Here is a 17,954-nt window from a genome sequence, read left to right as displayed (position 1 = left end):
ACATAAGGACAGTTAATGTGCTGTTCTCCTGACTGGATGGATCTAAACTAAAATCTGGAATAATCTTGTATATTCATCACATAACTACATTTTCATTTTAACAAGACCTTTATCAAATCTGTAAAGTAAAAACTGCAGCTATCATCAAATGCATGCACTTGAAATAAAAAAGAGTTTCTACTCACAGCTGGACCAGGCTGACCTACAGGACCGAGCGGCCCGGGTGGACCAGGAGGACCCTGCAAATAACCAGAAACAAGCACATGAACACAGAGAAACAACAATCATTAGGGGAGAAACAGCATTATTAGATCCTGATCGTTACCATCAGAGGTAAACATTAACCCCTGATTTAAGTCACTCACATGCTCTCCTTTGGCTCCTTTGGCGCCCTTCTGCCCAGGCTCTCCAACCTCACCCTGAAACAATAAATAAAATTCATTTTATTTTACGCTCTGAGCTATTTTGACTCTTGACACCTTCTGAGGTGAAACATTCACCCTGCAGCTTTCCAAGAATCTTAAGCTAAGGTGTGATCTCTGTTACTTAGAGTTACTGGCCTTGTCTCCGTCCTCGCCAGGAACTCCAGCTGTTCCAGCAGGGCCGGGCAGACCCACAGGACCCTGCACTCCGTCCCGACCTGCTGGGCCAATGGGCCCTTTCTCACCCTGAGCAGGAGAAAGAGAGAAATCAATAATTGATTTTCATCATTAGCTGGACAGACTAAATTTGATTAACACATCCGGAAGACTCACAGGGACTCCCTTCTCTCCAGCTGGTCCAGGTGGGCCCTGAGGGCCTGGTCTGCCAGGAGGTCCGATGGGTCCAGCAGTACCAGCTGGTCCCCGCTCACCAGGAGACCCCTAAGAAATACATGAGGTCAGCACCAACCACAGCAGGTTTTCATTAAGTGAATAATTCATTCTTAAGTTGGAAGAATAAGTAACAGATTTTAAAAGTTTTTAAAAGATTTCTATCTCCTAGTGAGAGACTTGAAAAATTAAACAAATACAATGATGGTTAACATCCAAACTCAGAGTACGCGCTGTTCTCCTCACTTAACTGAAAGATCCAGACTTGCATCCATTATTTCTGAACTATGAACATTTCTTTAAATGAGTTGTTTTTTAATATGAACAGAAACCTACAGCAGGTCCAGGAGGTCCAGCAGGTCCTTCGCCTCCCTTCAGTCCTCCACCACCCTGGAAGAAATGACCATGCAGGAATAATCAGGACTCTTATTCTAATGACTGAGATAAGAAATGTTTCTTAAACACCTGGATCCTGGCTTGATGACATATGCTGGATCATTTATACTCACAGGGGTTCCAGGAAGTCCTCTCTCTCCTGGGAAGCCTCTCAGTCCTGGAGGACCATCTTTTCCAGGCCGTCCTGTGGGTCCAGGGTCCCCCTTGGTGCCCTCTTTCCCTGAGGGACCAGGAAGCCCCTGCTCACCAGGTGGACCTAGAGGTCCGGGATGGCCACGCTCGCCCATGGGGCCGGTCTCTCCTGATGGGCCCTGGAAGATGGACATGGAGAGGGTTGAGAGAAGAAGAAAGCAATGATGGAAGGAAGAATGCAAAGCAGCAGGGTGTGAATATGGAGAAGTGAAGTGTGTAAGTTGGCTCGTGATGTGATTTACTGTAGCAGTAACAGTATGTGCACCACGATGAATGAACTCACCTGAGGTCCAACAACTCCAGGAGGCCCAGGTGGACCCATTTTACCTTGGAAACCCTGCAAGACACAAACTCAGTTAACAGTTTATCTAGAAAGCACAGACGCTCAGATCTGAAAGGCAAAGACGTGTCCTCTGATAACCATCATCACAGTCTGTGACTGAGATGAAGAAAAATCTGCTGTGATGACTTTTTTGTTTATTTGACACAAAACACAAATAATTCTTCTCCATAAATACAGATTCAAGCACCTCTGTGCATTAAATTTCACAGATCACTACTTAAATACTTCAGACAGACAGAAGACAGCAAAGCTGGGAGGAAGACATGCAGTCAGTGGTCTGGATTAAAACCCACATCTATGGATTAGCCTTAAGGCATATGGGCCACCTGCTCCACTCAGTGAGCTCAGGTGGAGGCACCTCTAAGAAAGAAAAATAAATAAATGAATTAATAAAAAATACAAATTTAACTTACAACTTCTCCTCTTTGTCCGGGATGTCCTGGCAGGCCATCCTTTCCTGGTGGTCCCTGTAATAAAACAATAAACCAATTTTATCAAACTGTACAAAGTACCTCAGTTTTTTTATTAATAGCTCAGTGATATCACCCTGAATTTGTATCATTACTAAAATCAGTCTGTGAGGAACCGTAAATGAAAACGTTTACTTACAGGAGGTCCCTTTGGTCCGGGGAAACCATTGGCTCCCTGAGGTCCTGGCAATCCCTGAGAAATCACATGTGGTAAAGTAAGAACATTAAATATTTGACTCAAATTTAAAAGTAAGTTTTTCCAAGCAGGACACACTTCTGTGAACTTCAACACTCACCCTCTCTCCAAGAGGACCATGAGGTCCATCACTTCCTGAGGTTCCCTGACAGGAGCAATAAAAGAAGAATGAATTAAATACAAACTCTTCTTTTCTTTATTTAAATTATTTACAGGCAAAAATCAAAAGCAATAAATGTAAATGGCATCGAGGGTTTTTAGGCAAGTCTTGTTTAAAAAAAAAAAATCCAGCTCTGACATTTTTGTTCAAATATTTATATAAAGATGAGATACGAGTAATTTCTTTCACACATTCATGTAAAATATGAAGTGAAAACAAGATTCATCAGTAAATCACAGTGTGGACAGTTTGTTTCAGGTGTGCAGACGAACCTTTGCTCCTGGTTTCCCCGTGGCCCCCCTCGGCCCTCTCTGCCCTCGGGGGCCCTGATGGTCAAAAACAGCACGTATAGTTAAGTTACTACGATGCACTCAAATCATATGAAGCAACAATTAAACAACTCTGAAAACTGTGTTTCTGCTGATCACCAGAGGTTACACTGATGATGGGTGATGTACTGATAGGTTATTCTTTAACGCTGTGAGCAGAGCAGCTTCTAAACCCTGAGCATAATAAACAGAAAAAGTACCGTCGGGCCTCTCTGTCCTCTCGGACCTGGTTTGCCGGAAGTACCCTGAAGAGAATCAGACAGACAGTTAACAGTAAACATTAGTTAACATTAGAACTTTTGTTATAACCTGAGAAACTTTATCCTTGTTAGGTTTAAATGTCTGAGTCTTCCACAGAGACGTCGTCTTACCCTTGTTCCCTTCTCGCCGTTTGAACCAGGGAATCCTGGGAATCCAAGAGATCCCTAAAAATAAACCAACATGTCAGGATCAGCTGTTCCATCAGGATCAACCACTGATTCAGTGCTAATGAAAGGCTTGTGCTTCTCTTACCTTTGGTCCTTGTCTTCCAGGATATCCAGGAACTCCAGGTACACCGAGTTTACCCTGGAAACAAACGATGACGTCATCAATCACAGCAGGTGTGACTGCGTTTTCTAACCTGCTCCACTACAAACCAGCTGGTTATGACTGATTAATGCTGGCATGTAGGTGAGAAACCTGAGAAGCACTCAACATGATGCACAGGTATAACAGTCACATTATCTTGTAATAAAGTTCATGTTATAAAGTTAAATGTCAGGTTTAATGGAGAAATTCACATCAATAAAACATAAAAAACTCCTCAAATATTTAGAAAAATTCAAATAAATACTTGTTTCAGATCCCAGGTACAGGTGAAATATAATTCTTACACAAGACTGCATAAAAGTATTAAATGATGGTCTGAATAATAAAAAATAATTACTTTTATGCAGTCTTGCTGTAATGAAACAGTTCATACCTTCTCACCAATCAGTCCAATAGCTCCAACCTCACCGGGGGGTCCAACACGACCCTTGGGCCCCTCCGGGCCGTCCTCTCCTCTGGGCCCTGATACTCCAATCTCTCCCTGTAAGAGATCAGAGTGGAAACACAGCTGTGAGATTAAATCTGTGCTGTATACAAAGCAATAACTCAGAGCAAATATTAACATGGGTTAGATTAAAAATCTGGACCATCCAGTCCTTCATTCAGCCATCTAGTGTTACATTAAAGAACCAGCCAACTGACCAATCAGCTGCTTCGTTATTCACACTTTACCCTCTCTCCCTTGACACCGAAATCTCCTTTAATTCCCGGGAAGCCGTCTTCTCCCTGGCAACAAAAACAAATAAAAACACAATGAATAGATGTACATGACACCAACCTTGTTTTTAATTGTAAAATGCAGTCACATGATATCTCCGTTTTCCTTTTTTAATCACCAGATGTTCACATTAACACGATGTTATTGTGTAAATGTGATATTTATTCATTTACCTTCTCTCCTTTGTGGCCTTTCAGGCCGCGGATGCCCTGTTCTCCCTGTGATCACAACAATTTCATAATCAAATCATTTGCATTCTAATAAATCACATTTAAAAATTGTCTTTGCTAATTTGTTTTACGACACATTAAAAATGAAGCGCAGTGACCTTGACGCCCCGAGGACCAGGATAGCCGATAGCTCCCTGAGGACCGTTAGGACCCTGCAGACCAAAGAAAGCAGGTTTACAGCACAACACACACACTGTGGTAACTACGACCACAAGGACAAACCTAACAGAGGTTACAGGTCTCCTGTTAGGATGGATAATAATAGTAATATGAATGAAGTAATATAAAGTGATGGAGTTATGGCACCCACATGATTTCCCTTGGTGCCAGGAGGCCCCTCCTTTCCTGGGTGACCCTGTGACATGAAAACAGAGAGTTTAAGGCTTAGAAACGACATCACCCAGCTTTAGGTGGTTCAACTTAATAAACAATATAAAGAAAGACAAACATACAGGAGGCCCATCAGCTCCAGGCATTCCTGGGAGACCTGGTTTTCCTGTGGGACCCTGGAGAAGGAGACAAAGTGTATATAAGGTCAATAAATGCTCCTTATTTGAAACGCCTCATATCTGCATGAAGCACGCTTTTCTGCTTCGTCGCTGACGAGTACGACAGACTCACATGGTTGAAGTGTGAGCGAGAGAAAAGTGCACTGATACAGAGAACGAGTGTTATTTTATAAGACTCAGAGTGCTGATTCCACTGCTCGGTGGGGAAAGTGTTGATGTGAATGAGGTAAGGCTGCATAATTTCACTTTAGTTTCAGAGATATTCATGCTGTCACTGTCACAGCTGCAGTGTCTGTGGGTCACAGCTGTATGTGGTTGTCGGGTTATATGAGAGTGACTGCAGTCTTCATGCAGGCAGCTGTGTGCTGTACTGTGTGTGCATGAGGTAAACCCTGCACTTCATATCAAACTTAATTTAGAAGATTCATTTTTTAAGTGGAATAGCATAAGATCACCATCTCTGACAATAACCATCATATTTTCACCTTTGTGAGATGTGTGAGTTTGATTGGTTACTATAATTCTTAAGCATCCAATAGACTCCTGCTGTAACAGGTGTTTAAAGATCTCTTCCTGACAACAGCACATCCTACTCCCTTTGTTTACTTTCTCGGTGTCGTCACTGCAGTATTTAAATGTCAGAGTTGGAGAATAGAGTTGAATAATGCAATGAATTAATAATATTCCAACTATTATATGACTGTTTATTGTTGAATACTTGTTTAGAGCCAACTTTCATTATGTAAATGTACTTTAAATAGAGTATGATGAATATCTAAGGTCTTACTTTCTCTCCTGGGGGTCCGATGGCCCCCTGAGGTCCCGGCATTCCCTGCAAAAAACCCCAAAACACCGCGTGACCTTTAATCAGTTTATGTAATTATTACAATTTGAGCATTAATCTTTCCTTTTATCTTTGTGTGCATGTTCCTGCATAGCTATTCCCATACATTATCACGTATCAGGTACGTCATAATGACCAGGTGTTCTCTCTCTCACCTGAGTTCCTGGGGTTCCCTGCTGACCTGGAGGTCCTGGCTCACCTTGGGGACCCTGAGAGACAGAAACAGAAGAGGAGAGAATAACGATCAGCGCAGGGCAAAGTGAAGGAAAGAGGAAGAAGAGAGAATCTGTCAGAAACTAGCTAAAAGAAAAGTTTTGTGTTAACATTATGAGTTCTGATCTTAAATGTTCAAATACACACGATAACAGGATAACATGGAAACTGTTACTGACCAAGCTTCCTTTGGAACCGTGGGGTCCATCGTTTCCTCGAACACCCTGAGAGAAGATCGAGAGGAAGAAATTAAAAACGATTCCCCATAAATGTCTAAATGTCAGCTTCTAGTCAAAGCATCCAGGGAACAGGAACTGAAAACATCATCTCTGGTGCTTTGCTCAGCATCACTCATAGAAAACGAAACATGTTGATGTTGATGCAGGTTTGTCTTTGTGGGCATCTTCCTATTTAAAGTGCAGTCGGCTAATTTTACACAAGTCTTTGGAAAAAAGTGCACAGAGTATTTGTCTGAAAGCGCTGGTTTGTACTTAAACATGTTATAAAATTTCAAAACAAATGTGAGAGTGTAAGGTAATAAAAAGTGTTTACTGTGTTTAACATTACATATTTAAAATCTGTAAGAAAAATACATGGAACAAGAACACTGATGTTCCTGCTTCTGTCATATTAAACTGATGGAGTAAACTTCCCTTAAAGCTAAAACTTTACTTTAGCAGAACAAGCAGAAAGTTTAAATATATCATGCATTCATTTTTTACATGTTGGTATGTTTTGAGGAGGCTGTGGGAACATCACATGTTCATTTTTAGATTTGGGATGAAACCAGGTTACTGGCTGTTGGTTCAGGTGGTGCTGTGGGTGCTCAGTGGTCAGAGTGGGGTAAAACAATGCAGCCAAAATAACAGCAGAAGGCTGGGCGTGAAATCGCTTCTACTCACAGGAGGTCCGGGGATTCCTGGAGGACCTTTGGGTCCAAGCAAACCACGAGGTCCCTGCAAACACACAAGGACACACAGGCGTCATGCAAACCAGGATCATTCACTCACACATACTATTGTTTTTAATGGAAATGAAAGGAAAAACATAAAGAAAGAGAACTTATAAATATATAAAGTATAAATACAGAATGAGCTATTTAAAGAGGTAATCTGCATTCTCCTTCTTTATCAAATCTAAAAGACTGACCCACAACTAGCTGCATAAAAAACACAACTCCCTATTTCAGTGATTCTAAAAGCACGTTGGCTCCTCCTCCATCTTTGTGTTACTGCACTACATTATTAATTACAGTAAAGATCCCTAAAATATCATAAAGGTGTGATGATTATGAAACAACAGGTGCAAAGGTGACCTTGTTATGTGAGATATAAAAACAGAGGCATGTATTTTGGGAGACCATTTAAAACACAGACAATAAAAGCACGAGTAGAATATAAATAGAAAATAGTGGGAGGTGTAGAATCAGCTGGGCTGTGACTGAAACACTCACTGGTTCACCTGGGAGACCCCTGGGTCCAACGTCTCCATCATCTCCCTGCAAACACAGAAGAAGCACGTTATGGATGAAAAGATGCTGATCAGCAGTGACACAATATCTGGATGTAATAATATTCGCAGATCTGCGTACCCGCTCTCCGTCCTCTCCTGGGCCCCCTGGTGGTCCCAGTGGTCCAGAGTCACCCTAATAAAATATAAGGATGAAGCAGATGTAAATAAATGATTCTACAGCGGTAATAAAGATTATAACTGAAAAACAATCATTGTTTTTGAGTTTGTTGGACGTACCCTGTGTCCTTTATCACCAGGCAGACCAGGAAGACCATCGAAACCACGGTCGCCCTGTGATAGACACAGACATAAACATTACTATTATCTCACTGTAGAAAGTAGAAATGCATCAGAAACAATCTCAATACAATAACAATGAGCACACAGCTGAGGCCTCAGGATCCATGAGAAAGACTTTGATACAGCTGAATAATCAGGGAGAACAAACTGACTGTGTCGAGCTTTTGGCACCAAAATGACACCAGTATTTAAATTTTAATATCAATTCTTATTGGACCAATAAAAAAGCTACAGAGACAGGGTGGAGGCTTCAGGCTGGTGGTGTTTAAATAAAGGCAGTGAGGGTACCTTAGTTCCAGGCTCTCCTGGCATTCCTCTGGCACCATCAGCTCCAGCACGGCCCTGCGAGGAGCAGAGGAAGAACATGTTTAAGTGAACCTACGTTTAAAGACAGCTTAAACAGGAGCACAGGTGAGCGTCTGGATGGACAAAAACTGGCTTTTAGAGGTTTTAAAACTTTCTGGTGACAGCCTGAACTGCAGGCCTGAAACGACACCTACTCTCATAAAACTTAAAAAATAAAATTTACAACGACAAGTGATACACACATCTTGATAAAAATGTCAGCTGTTCATACTCACTCTTCTTCCTGCTTTGCCTGGAGGGCCCATCATACCGTGGGGTCCCCTTGGACCCTGAAAATAAACCAGCGGCCCGTCAGAAGTGTCAGTTATAACTGTGATCTCACAGACATGAGCTGAAAAGGTTCACTTAGAACACAATACAGGAGTAATAATAATAAAGTCATTAATAATTTTACACACAGCTGTTGTTATTTACCTGAGGACCGGGGTCTCCAAGCTCTCCCTTCAAACCAGTACTTCCTGGATTTCCCTGAAAGAGACTCAATCGTCTCAGTCTCATTTTACTAATGACGATGTCATATACACTTAAGAGAACAGACCGATTATTATGATCCAAATGAAAGGTAGCATACCAGGGGTCCAGGGCGTCCGGTGAATCCCATTGGTCCAGGAGGCCCCTTCAGAGCCATCTACAGAAAACACGACAGCTGCTTATAGCAGTGATTCAGGAAGAAACTCTGTTTGCATATTTATGTTCCCTGGATAAGATCATCGTCTTAACGTTCACAGAATACCTGCTGTCCTGTTCACAGTGTTTTTATAACACCTCATCTCTTTTCTGTGTTCTCTTACTGACCACATTAAAGTCTTATTTTGATTCTGAGTTTTCATAACATAAATAGAAAAACGAAATAATTAACAAAGTGCAGTTTTAATAAAATATTGGAGACAATGTCATTTCACAAAAGGTGACAATACCAGGGCGAAACAAAGCATCATAGATAGAAAAGCTGAAATAAAAACTCATATCTGACCCTGGCTTGGGATAAGATGGCTGCAGCCTGAGCCTCCTGTGCAGAAACGACCGGCCCCTTGTCTCCTCCGCTCTGCCCGAAGCGGAACTGCAAACACAGAACGAACATTCAGACTCAGACCTGATCAGTGACAGTGACGCAGGAATTACTCTAACATATATATATAAAAAACAAGGAATAAACATTTGAATAAACAAACAACTCAACATCTGAGAGCATTCCTATAGACTGTAGCTGTGTTCAATGAGGAAAACCCGAAATAATCCAACTCTCGATGCTTATAAAAAACCAACACCGACAATAAAGAGTTAAAACACATTCAGATCTGGTTTAAACAAAACATTTGCCCAAATATGACTCATATTTATAGCTATTCTGATAGTTTCCATAATCAGTAAAGGCTGAAAGGTTAAAGGTGACTTACAGGCAGCATGAGTGAAGTTCCAGGAGGTCCAGGAACCCCATCAGCTCCAGGAAGACCAGGCCTACCAGGAGTGCCCTGCAGGATATCAGAGGGGCAACGGTGAGTCGGCCAGTATAAGAATTTAAAAACATAATCAATTGAGCTCCTTTTGTATAGCACATGTGTAACACACAGATTCAGATGCATGCCTACAAACCTTCAGATAAAGGAAAAATACTCACCCTCTCTCCGGGGTCACCGACAGAACCAGGAGGTCCAGAAGATCCAGGAGGTCCAGTGGGACCCTGCCAGATAAAAATTAAGAGTTTAAATATTTGTCGACAGAAAGTGAGGATTTATTTTTTAAGATGGAGAAAAATAATATTAACTTACAGCAGGTCCCTCAGGTCCTGGAGGTCCTTCAATCAGCATCCCCTGCAAAATCCAAAATAAAGTAAAAAGACAGACAGACAAAGCCTCAGACGTCCTCTTAATGTCTACTCCATTAATCCTCTAATGAGCAACACTTCAGAACGTTTCTTAACTGGCCTCACAAGCTACAGCGCCACAAATATCTTTGTAAAGGTAAATGTGTATAACTACAAGGTTAACTGGCCACTTTGTTAGGTACACAGGTCCAGCTGCTTGTTAACACAAACATCAAATCAGTGGTCTGAAAAAGAGAAAATATCCAGCGAGCGCAGTTCTCTGGGAGAAGATGCCTCAATGATGTCAGAAGTCAGAGGATAAGGACTGCTTCAAACTGACAGCAGGCACAGAAAACTCAATTAATCACCAGTTACAACCAAAGCATCACTGAATGCAAACTGTGCTGAACCCTGAACAGATGAGCAGACCAGGCTGTGCTCCTGTGAGCTCAGAACAGGAAACTACAATCAAAACTGGACAACTGGAAAAATGTTGCCTGGTCTGATGACAATGCAGGAAGATGAAGCACAGAGCTCAGATTTCCTCAAACTGTTTTTTTTTTGGATAAGACAGTGAGTTTACTGTATTCACATGATCTCCACAGCCACCAGACCTCAGTCCAACAGAGCACAGAGGATGTGCATTACAGATGTGCAAATCTGCAGCAGCTGTGTGATGCTATCATCACCAGAGTCTCTGAGGAATGTTTCCAGCACCTTGCTGAATCTAAAGAATTAAGGAAGTCCAAACTGACTGTAACAAGCAGCTCCTAACAAAATAATTGGTGAGTGTATTTCTTGGATTACTGTGAAGAGCAGGATAGTAATGGGAAGGTTGCCAGTGCAATTCCCTGTAGCTTCTGGTAAAACAACCCCCCCCCCCTCCCAAAACACCCGGTCAGGTAAAACTGTTGAATTGACTCACAGGCTCCAAGACAGCAGGCTCGCCCTTTTCTCCTTTCTGGCCTCTAACAGCAGCCTGAGGAAAACACACATGCAGTCAATAACAAGTACGTACACACACACGAGGCAGAAAAAGTGTGCACAAAGTCACTGAAAGCAGATTTCAGTGTTTTGACTGCATGCACATACACATGTGTCAAACATTATCGTACTAGAGTTGATAAAAGAGTAAAATAAAATGAAAACCTGCTCTGCTTGGATTAAAGTGTAAGTTTGTATCCAAATACCATTGATTCAGCAGCTCTCCAAACTGTTGGTCCATGACTTACAGACGTATTTATGCACAGATACAGAATCCTCTGAGCTGGGCACCAAAATACAAAGACATATACTCAAAACGACATTCAGGGCAAAAGATCACCTCTGAATGCCTCTTTATGGAGCATATGTGACAGTATAAGTTACTGTAAGGCTCAATACACACACTGTAAATTAAAACCCATTTCAACCACTGCTGTGATAACTTTGCCTTGAAACGCATTCGCTGTCCGTTTCTCTGTGACTGACTGAGTTTGCAAGCTATAAAACGGAGACTGTGAACAAATTTTACATGAATGTCGTCCACTCTGAATTCACGGTTTGGTGAATGATGGTTGATGCATCCAGTCTGGATAGCTGAGATTTCTAAACTCCTTAACTCCATGTTTGAGGATCATCTCTGTGCCAGTTCTCAAAGCAATGTTCAGTGTTTGAATTCAAATTAGCAAATTAGCTACCAAAACATCAGTAGCTGAATTAATGTAAGGCTTAATGTAAGATAATCTCTCTCTGCAGTGCAAACTCAAACAAGTCACGTGACGGGACACTGAATGCAATTTCACGATACTTTGTAGAGCTGGTTGAAATGTTTTTTGTGTTTTTGCCTCTGAAGCAAAGCGACTTACGCCTCCCTCGTCTGTCACAGCGGACAGGGCGGGGCCAATGTTGCCATCAACCTCTGCAGTCTCTGGTGATGGTTCATTGTAGTCTCTGTAGTTATAGTCGTACTCCTTAAGGCCCACGTCCCCAGTCTCATACTCCTCAGTGAAGAGCTCTTCTCCAGTACCGCCCGCCTTGGCGGCGTCTACCTCTTCTCCCACCAGTGCTGGCTCCACCTGAGGCTGCGACGAGTTTATCGTAGCCACAGCGGGATGGATGGAGGGGCACGAGAGAATGATTCAAGCAAAGGAAAAGAAAAGGTGCAGAAAGAACGAGGAGAATAGTCAAAGAGAGGGGGAGAGGTGTGCAGGACGGGGAAATGTTCAGGGTGGAATTGAAATAAAGAATGAGAGGAAAGCAGCGGTGGAAGAGGAGCATACAGAAAAAAGTGAGTCTTACCTTTTATAAATAAACAGTCACAGAGGGAGAGAACACAAACAGACATCTGGCAGACCGTACAGGCGATCAGGTTTATCCTGGAAACCCTAAATCTTCCATTAATCATCTGAAGTTTAGTTTATTCTGGAATAATTTCACCAAAGCTTTTTAACATCAGTCCTCGTGATGACCGGTGATCAAATACGTTCTCACAAATGTAAAAGTTTGAGAAGTAAAAACACTTTTAATGGTGATGTTTGCATCGTACGTGCACACACAGAACTGATGTTAAACACTTTGTGAAGACGAGCTGCTACGCAAAGCAAAAACTGTTATTTCTTTTTTTTTACTTACCATGTAAGTTTAATAACAAACAAGAATCCAGTGAATTTACTGCACAGTTTTCTAATATAAAAAAATCCACATTGCATTAATATATCTGACACACCCTCCCTGATAATTATGAATAATGTCGGTATTTGGTTTCTAAATCATATCCTGGTAAAAAACGCAGCAAAAATCGAAACTGGAAAACAAAACAAAATCAAAAATGTGATGAATTTGCAAATCATCTAGATCTTTAGTACAGTTAGATTGTCTCTCAAACAAGAATGCATTTAATTCATCTTTTTTTGCTGAGGTTCAAAGCACACATCAAATATTCTCATGTGGATCCTGTTTTCACAAGATTCTTGTTCTTATGTCGAGATAATGACAATGATGGATCTCGAGATGAGAACAAAACGGGACTCTTGCTGTTAGGAAAAACGGGAACCGCGTAAAAATATCTGACGGTACACTCGGATGATTGCGGTGCATTCTGTTTTGAAAGAGGTTTTTCTTATGTCTTGTCACGTGACATCGATGGCAACAAAACAGTGATGAGTGGTTAGAAAAGTAAACGGAGAAACAAAGAGCTTAAACTACTTTGTTACACTACAAAGACTGGGCTCACCACCACACAGGAATCACATCCTCCTCTCCCTCAGAGGTTTTATTAAAACCACTCGTCTTCTTTTTGTCTCTGCGTGTTTATTTTCAGCTTTGCTGTTGGTAGATTTCTAATTCATATGTGAAGTTTAAGCTGTTCTGTGGACTCTAGCTTGACTTGATGTGTGTTTCTGATAAGTGTGTCATCTTCTTTTTACCTGTACAGCGTTTTCTTCTTGTCCAACCACCTCACCCTCTGGCTGTGTGAAGGTCTCCTCATAGTAATAATCAGTCTCTGTAGGGGTGTGGCCAGCCTCAGAATATTCAGTGTCTACATCCTAATTGGTCAAGTGGACAGGAAGTGGGGGAGCAGGGAGGAGGTAAGCAAATTCGATTGAGAGAGTGTGGTTAGTTCAAAGTCTTCTGGTTCATGATGAGTTAAAAGAAGAAATGAGACATGAAACTGTGGTTGGCAAAGGCAAAGAGCTTTTTAGCTGCAACTCACATCTTTAAAGTTTAAAGAACCATTTTTGAAAAGAAATTTCAGGTCGTTTCAGAATCTCAGTGACTATAAATGTTGCCTTACGCAAGATTTAGAGAGTCATTGAGATAACTGTAGTGAGATTTCTTTTCGTTTCTTCGCTGAACCATTTTTGCTTTTTAAAGCTCACAAGCCAAGACTTAAGAAAGGGTGAAATATGATCGTATTGGTGGTAGAACTGAGAGCTTCTAGCCATCCCATCAGGTGAAAACATCATAACATGATGCTCTGGGATGAACTAGTTTCACTTCAGGATGAGACAACAGTGAAACAACCCCATTTAACAGCCTCACAGAACACGATTCAGTGAAGTCAATCACTGCTTTCCACAGCATGGAACATTTACTGAAATTCTGATTTTAAGCAAAGCATAATGGAAAGTTCTGTGAAGCTGCTTAACTCACATGAGATACAAAATATGACAGCAGACAGGGAGACGGAGATCAGGGAGAAAACACAGGTACGCAAAAAACAACCAAAACATAGAGAGGACAGAGTGACAGGGAGGTCTGATGTGTTGCAAGTGTGTAAAATATGATAGTATGTGTTGCATTTATGTGCCATAGCAATCCATGCTCATTCATTAGACCCGTATGTTAAAGGTTTCCCCGGAAAGAAAGAAAGAGAGGGCTGGAGTGCGTTTATGTTCTGATATCCAGTTTCAGCAGCTTGAAGGTAGGAGTGAAGTAAAGAACAGTGAAACCGTTCGATTAGCCATGCTTCCCTTTGCACCGCTGTACCATATCATATGTGGAAGCTGGTGTGATCATGGAGATCATATGATATATGAACAGACAGCTTGGTATGAACCAGCTTCCATTCTGAAGGCCAGATTTTGCATCATCGAGGATTTGCATCAAAATTACTGAAAGTTCAAAGAATTCACAAAAGAAAGCAGGAAAAAAAAGAGGTTTCATAAAACTTTTGCTGCAGATCCTGGATGATGGAAAGATCTGGAAAAGAGATTGGAAAGATGGGACATACGACCCGGGCTGTTCCAACCCAAACATCGGCCTCCTGCTGTACCTGCTGATAACGGTTGGTAACTTTCTTCGGTGGGACTCCAGTTCCGCTCAGCGCTGTGTTGCCAAACGGTGGGAAAGGTTTGTGCGATTTTATATCCGGCACTTTGTTGACTCTTGTGGGTCTGGGTGGAGTCGGTCGGACTGGGGCAGATGTTGCCACTGACTTCGTCGGGGGGGAATCCCTGACGAAGTTATTCCCCCGTTTGCTCACCGGGGGGACTTTGGTCACAGCTTTAACGTCTGCCTTGCTTTGGGTTTTTACTTTTGGAGCTTTGGTGGCTGCAGATTTTGTAGGTCCTGGTTTTGATGCTTTGGTGGGTTTAGGTGCCTTGGTGGCTTTGACCACAGTTGTTTGAATTTTTGTTGTAGTTTTGTGGTTGCCATTAGCCTTAGCCCCACCATTGCTGTTACCTTTTGCTTTAACATCGGTGGCCGTTTTGCCGTTTCCATTGGCTTTCTTCTCTGTTGTGACTTTTCCATTGCTGCTAGCCTTCGAGGTAACAGGAGCTTTCTTCTCAGCTACAACCTTACCATTGCCATTTCCATTTACTTTGACCTGAGGTGTTGGTTTGGCTCCAGTTGTAGCTTTTGCATTACCATTTGCTTTCTTCACAGCGCCAGTTTTGCCATTGCCATTCTTCGCTGGGGCAGCTGTGGGCTTAGATTTGGTTGGTTTGATTTTAGACAGGAGGACGTCTGCTGCAGTGGGCTTTGCTTTGGAGGACTTGGAAGCTTTGGTGGGCATAGGTGGCTTGATGACGAGTTTATATGATCCAGACTTGACGGGCTTAGCTGGAGTGGGCTTGGATTTTACAAGTGTGGGTTTAGCAGGTGCTGTTTTTTCAGTGACTGCCTTCTTCTAATAGCCGTGATTATTGTTTGGTTGAGATGTTATTTTGTATGTAAACGTGAATATGGACAAAGACAATGAAAGAGAGTAGAAGATGACAAAGATACACGGAGATGGGGAGGGGGATGAAAAGCACAAACAAGGGATGACAGAAGGAGAGAGAAAGACAAGAACGCATGTTTTGAGAAACAATGACATAAAGATGGCTAAGGCTCGGATGATTTACTGAGACTGTACAGGCATTACTGGATACAGCACAGAAGTACACTGACACCACTTAAGCATTAAAAATGGAATTTACACCAAGATGGCCAAACAATATGAAATATTTCATGTCTATGAACCAATTTATTTGAGTTTGTTTTTGCTGATCTCTCCAATAATGCCATTCCCAATACTAAATAACAAAGCAGCATCTTCGTGCTAATAAGAACTGAGGCTGTGGTTTGGCAGAGGCACTGAGAGCGTGATGGGGCAGGTAAAGCTGGCTGCAAAACACTCACACATACACACACAGGTACACGCAAACATACATAACGCTGATACCAAACCTGCTGTGTTGTGATTAATGCACCAAGCAAACTGTAAGAGAAGGCTGCTGCAGTTTAGTCATGCAAAAGAAGTTGCAGGGACGGCGGTCTGGCATGCAAATGCGTGTTAGTCACATAAAACCACAAAGTGTAAAGTTGTGTAGATCAATGACTCTAACCACCATGCTGCTACAATAAAATACATGCAAATCAAAACTGTATTCACAAACAATCGCCTACAAAAATACGTTATGAAGAGAAAACAGAGGAATATACCCTCCTCACAAAGGTCAGGGGAACAACCATGAATGCATTTACTAACACAATCACGTGCACTGACATTCTCGTATTTACACAGACGTTGATGTAGAAACTTTTGGTGCAGAAGCACAGTAGGTGCATGCGGTAACATCCTCCCAGACAATGAAGTAATCATGCAAAACAGTAACAGGACATCAAAGACTGTGTGTGTCATTAAACTCCATGTAGTGAGCGATCACAGGAAAGCTTCTGTAAGTGAAATAAGCTGATTACCCAATGTATGACAAACCACACCTAGTATCTGGTAACATGACAAACATGAAATCCACTGCATCTGTAATCTAACATGTAATCACTGTAATCCAAAAAATAGAGAGAAAAATTTTAAATATCTTAACGCTCTCTTAAAGTCCAGTTTATATGATTATGAAATCATATAAATATCAACTTTATCTCACAGCAATTCATTCAAAAATCTCCCTTTGAAGGTGTTTGACATCATTTGTAACCTAAATAAAACAACACAGCTGCACCCTCACTGCCCCAGTGCCCCCACCTGGCCACATGTGAACACACAACATATATGACAACATGTAAATGACAAAAATAATCCTGTGTGATGGGGATGGAGGTAATCACATGTCTGCATTAACGAGAGAAGCTGATGTAATAAAACAAAAAGGGGGTGTGGAGTAATGAGCGCAGAGCGAGAGAGAGGCAAAAATAAAACAAATAATTTATCGTGTAAGAAAATTTCGATTACATCCCAGCACTTGTAAACCTAATAATACAGGATGGATTATGAGCCAGTTATGGTTTAAATGCCTCTCTCCCTCTCATTCTCCCTCCCTTCCACAAACCCTGCTCGTGTTTTCCTTCACTCTCGCTCCCTCTTTACCTGTTGGTTGGGGGCCCCAGGTTGGGGAGAGGGGGTCGCGGAGGAGGAGGCAATGCCTGTTGTTTCCTCATAATAATAAGGGTATTCATGGTCATCCTGCTCCTCATCAAAGTACTGAGACAGATGGAAGGAACGCGAAAGCGAGAGGAAGAACGCATGAAGAGGAGTTTAGATTTCCACAGGGAGGTTGAGAGAGGTTTTAGAGGCCATGTAGGGATAAATGAAGGTTAAGAGTATGTGATGCAGCATTGGGGACGGGGAGAATAAACAACAGTAGGAGACAGGAAACAGGATGATGAGAAAACACAAATCTTTGACTTTTTTCCCACTCATCAGAATCTGTGTCAAAAAGTGTTTACATATGTCGGTACACAAGAATCTGGATGAATGAGAAAATAGCAAAAACAAAGCAATAGTGGAAGCCAATGAATAAAATCACAGAGATTTCTATTCATCCAAAAAAGAAAAAGTCATCTCAACAGCATCAACATGACAGGGTTTGGGAGTGTCGGAGCTCTGAAGTGACCGATAATTTATCCTGATTTAACATCAGACAAACTTCTAAAACAAAGTCTGTGTACTTTGGATGGATGCAGACGATGCAGTCACTGCCAGCTCACAAATATCAGTTTGTTTTACAGTGAAATTAATGAATGTAAGCTTGCAAAGCCTATA

General features: G+C 41.8%; 1 protein-coding gene across 1 annotated transcript in view; it reads right to left on the bottom strand.

Annotated features, from left to right (window-relative positions):
* Positions 1-17,954, bottom strand: part of col11a2 (collagen, type XI, alpha 2) — a 40,971-nt gene that overhangs the window by 7,939 nt on the left and 15,078 nt on the right. The window contains exons 6-44 of the mRNA XM_085446707.1: positions 14,742-15,599; positions 13,393-13,512; positions 11,833-12,048; positions 10,911-10,964; positions 9,951-9,992; positions 9,800-9,862; positions 9,579-9,653; positions 9,155-9,241; positions 8,753-8,809; positions 8,596-8,649; positions 8,397-8,450; positions 8,104-8,157; positions 7,753-7,806; positions 7,595-7,648; positions 7,457-7,501; positions 6,906-6,959; positions 6,183-6,227; positions 5,946-5,999; positions 5,734-5,778; positions 4,890-4,943; positions 4,748-4,792; positions 4,536-4,589; positions 4,381-4,425; positions 4,162-4,215; positions 3,863-3,970; positions 3,412-3,465; positions 3,270-3,323; positions 3,099-3,143; positions 2,842-2,895; positions 2,510-2,554; positions 2,353-2,406; positions 2,157-2,210; positions 1,684-1,737; positions 1,322-1,519; positions 1,149-1,202; positions 756-863; positions 561-668; positions 366-419; positions 186-239 (exon numbers count right to left, since the gene is read on the bottom strand). Coding sequence (XP_085302833.1) covers positions 186-239; positions 366-419; positions 561-668; positions 756-863; positions 1,149-1,202; positions 1,322-1,519; positions 1,684-1,737; positions 2,157-2,210; positions 2,353-2,406; positions 2,510-2,554; positions 2,842-2,895; positions 3,099-3,143; positions 3,270-3,323; positions 3,412-3,465; positions 3,863-3,970; positions 4,162-4,215; positions 4,381-4,425; positions 4,536-4,589; positions 4,748-4,792; positions 4,890-4,943; positions 5,734-5,778; positions 5,946-5,999; positions 6,183-6,227; positions 6,906-6,959; positions 7,457-7,501; positions 7,595-7,648; positions 7,753-7,806; positions 8,104-8,157; positions 8,397-8,450; positions 8,596-8,649; positions 8,753-8,809; positions 9,155-9,241; positions 9,579-9,653; positions 9,800-9,862; positions 9,951-9,992; positions 10,911-10,964; positions 11,833-12,048; positions 13,393-13,512; positions 14,742-15,599 — 3,435 coding nt within the window. The remainder of the gene's footprint in view (positions 1-185; positions 240-365; positions 420-560; positions 669-755; positions 864-1,148; positions 1,203-1,321; positions 1,520-1,683; positions 1,738-2,156; positions 2,211-2,352; positions 2,407-2,509; positions 2,555-2,841; positions 2,896-3,098; positions 3,144-3,269; positions 3,324-3,411; positions 3,466-3,862; positions 3,971-4,161; positions 4,216-4,380; positions 4,426-4,535; positions 4,590-4,747; positions 4,793-4,889; positions 4,944-5,733; positions 5,779-5,945; positions 6,000-6,182; positions 6,228-6,905; positions 6,960-7,456; positions 7,502-7,594; positions 7,649-7,752; positions 7,807-8,103; positions 8,158-8,396; positions 8,451-8,595; positions 8,650-8,752; positions 8,810-9,154; positions 9,242-9,578; positions 9,654-9,799; positions 9,863-9,950; positions 9,993-10,910; positions 10,965-11,832; positions 12,049-13,392; positions 13,513-14,741; positions 15,600-17,954) is intronic.

The sequence above is a fragment of the Copadichromis virginalis genome, linkage group LG22, assembly GCF_057382275.1.
Source record: "Copadichromis virginalis isolate Kocher_CV1m ecotype Utaka linkage group LG22, C_Virginalis_male_GT1.1, whole genome shotgun sequence".
NCBI lineage: Eukaryota > Metazoa > Chordata > Actinopteri > Cichliformes > Cichlidae > Copadichromis > Copadichromis virginalis.
This window is presented reverse-complemented; position numbering and strand designations above follow the sequence as displayed.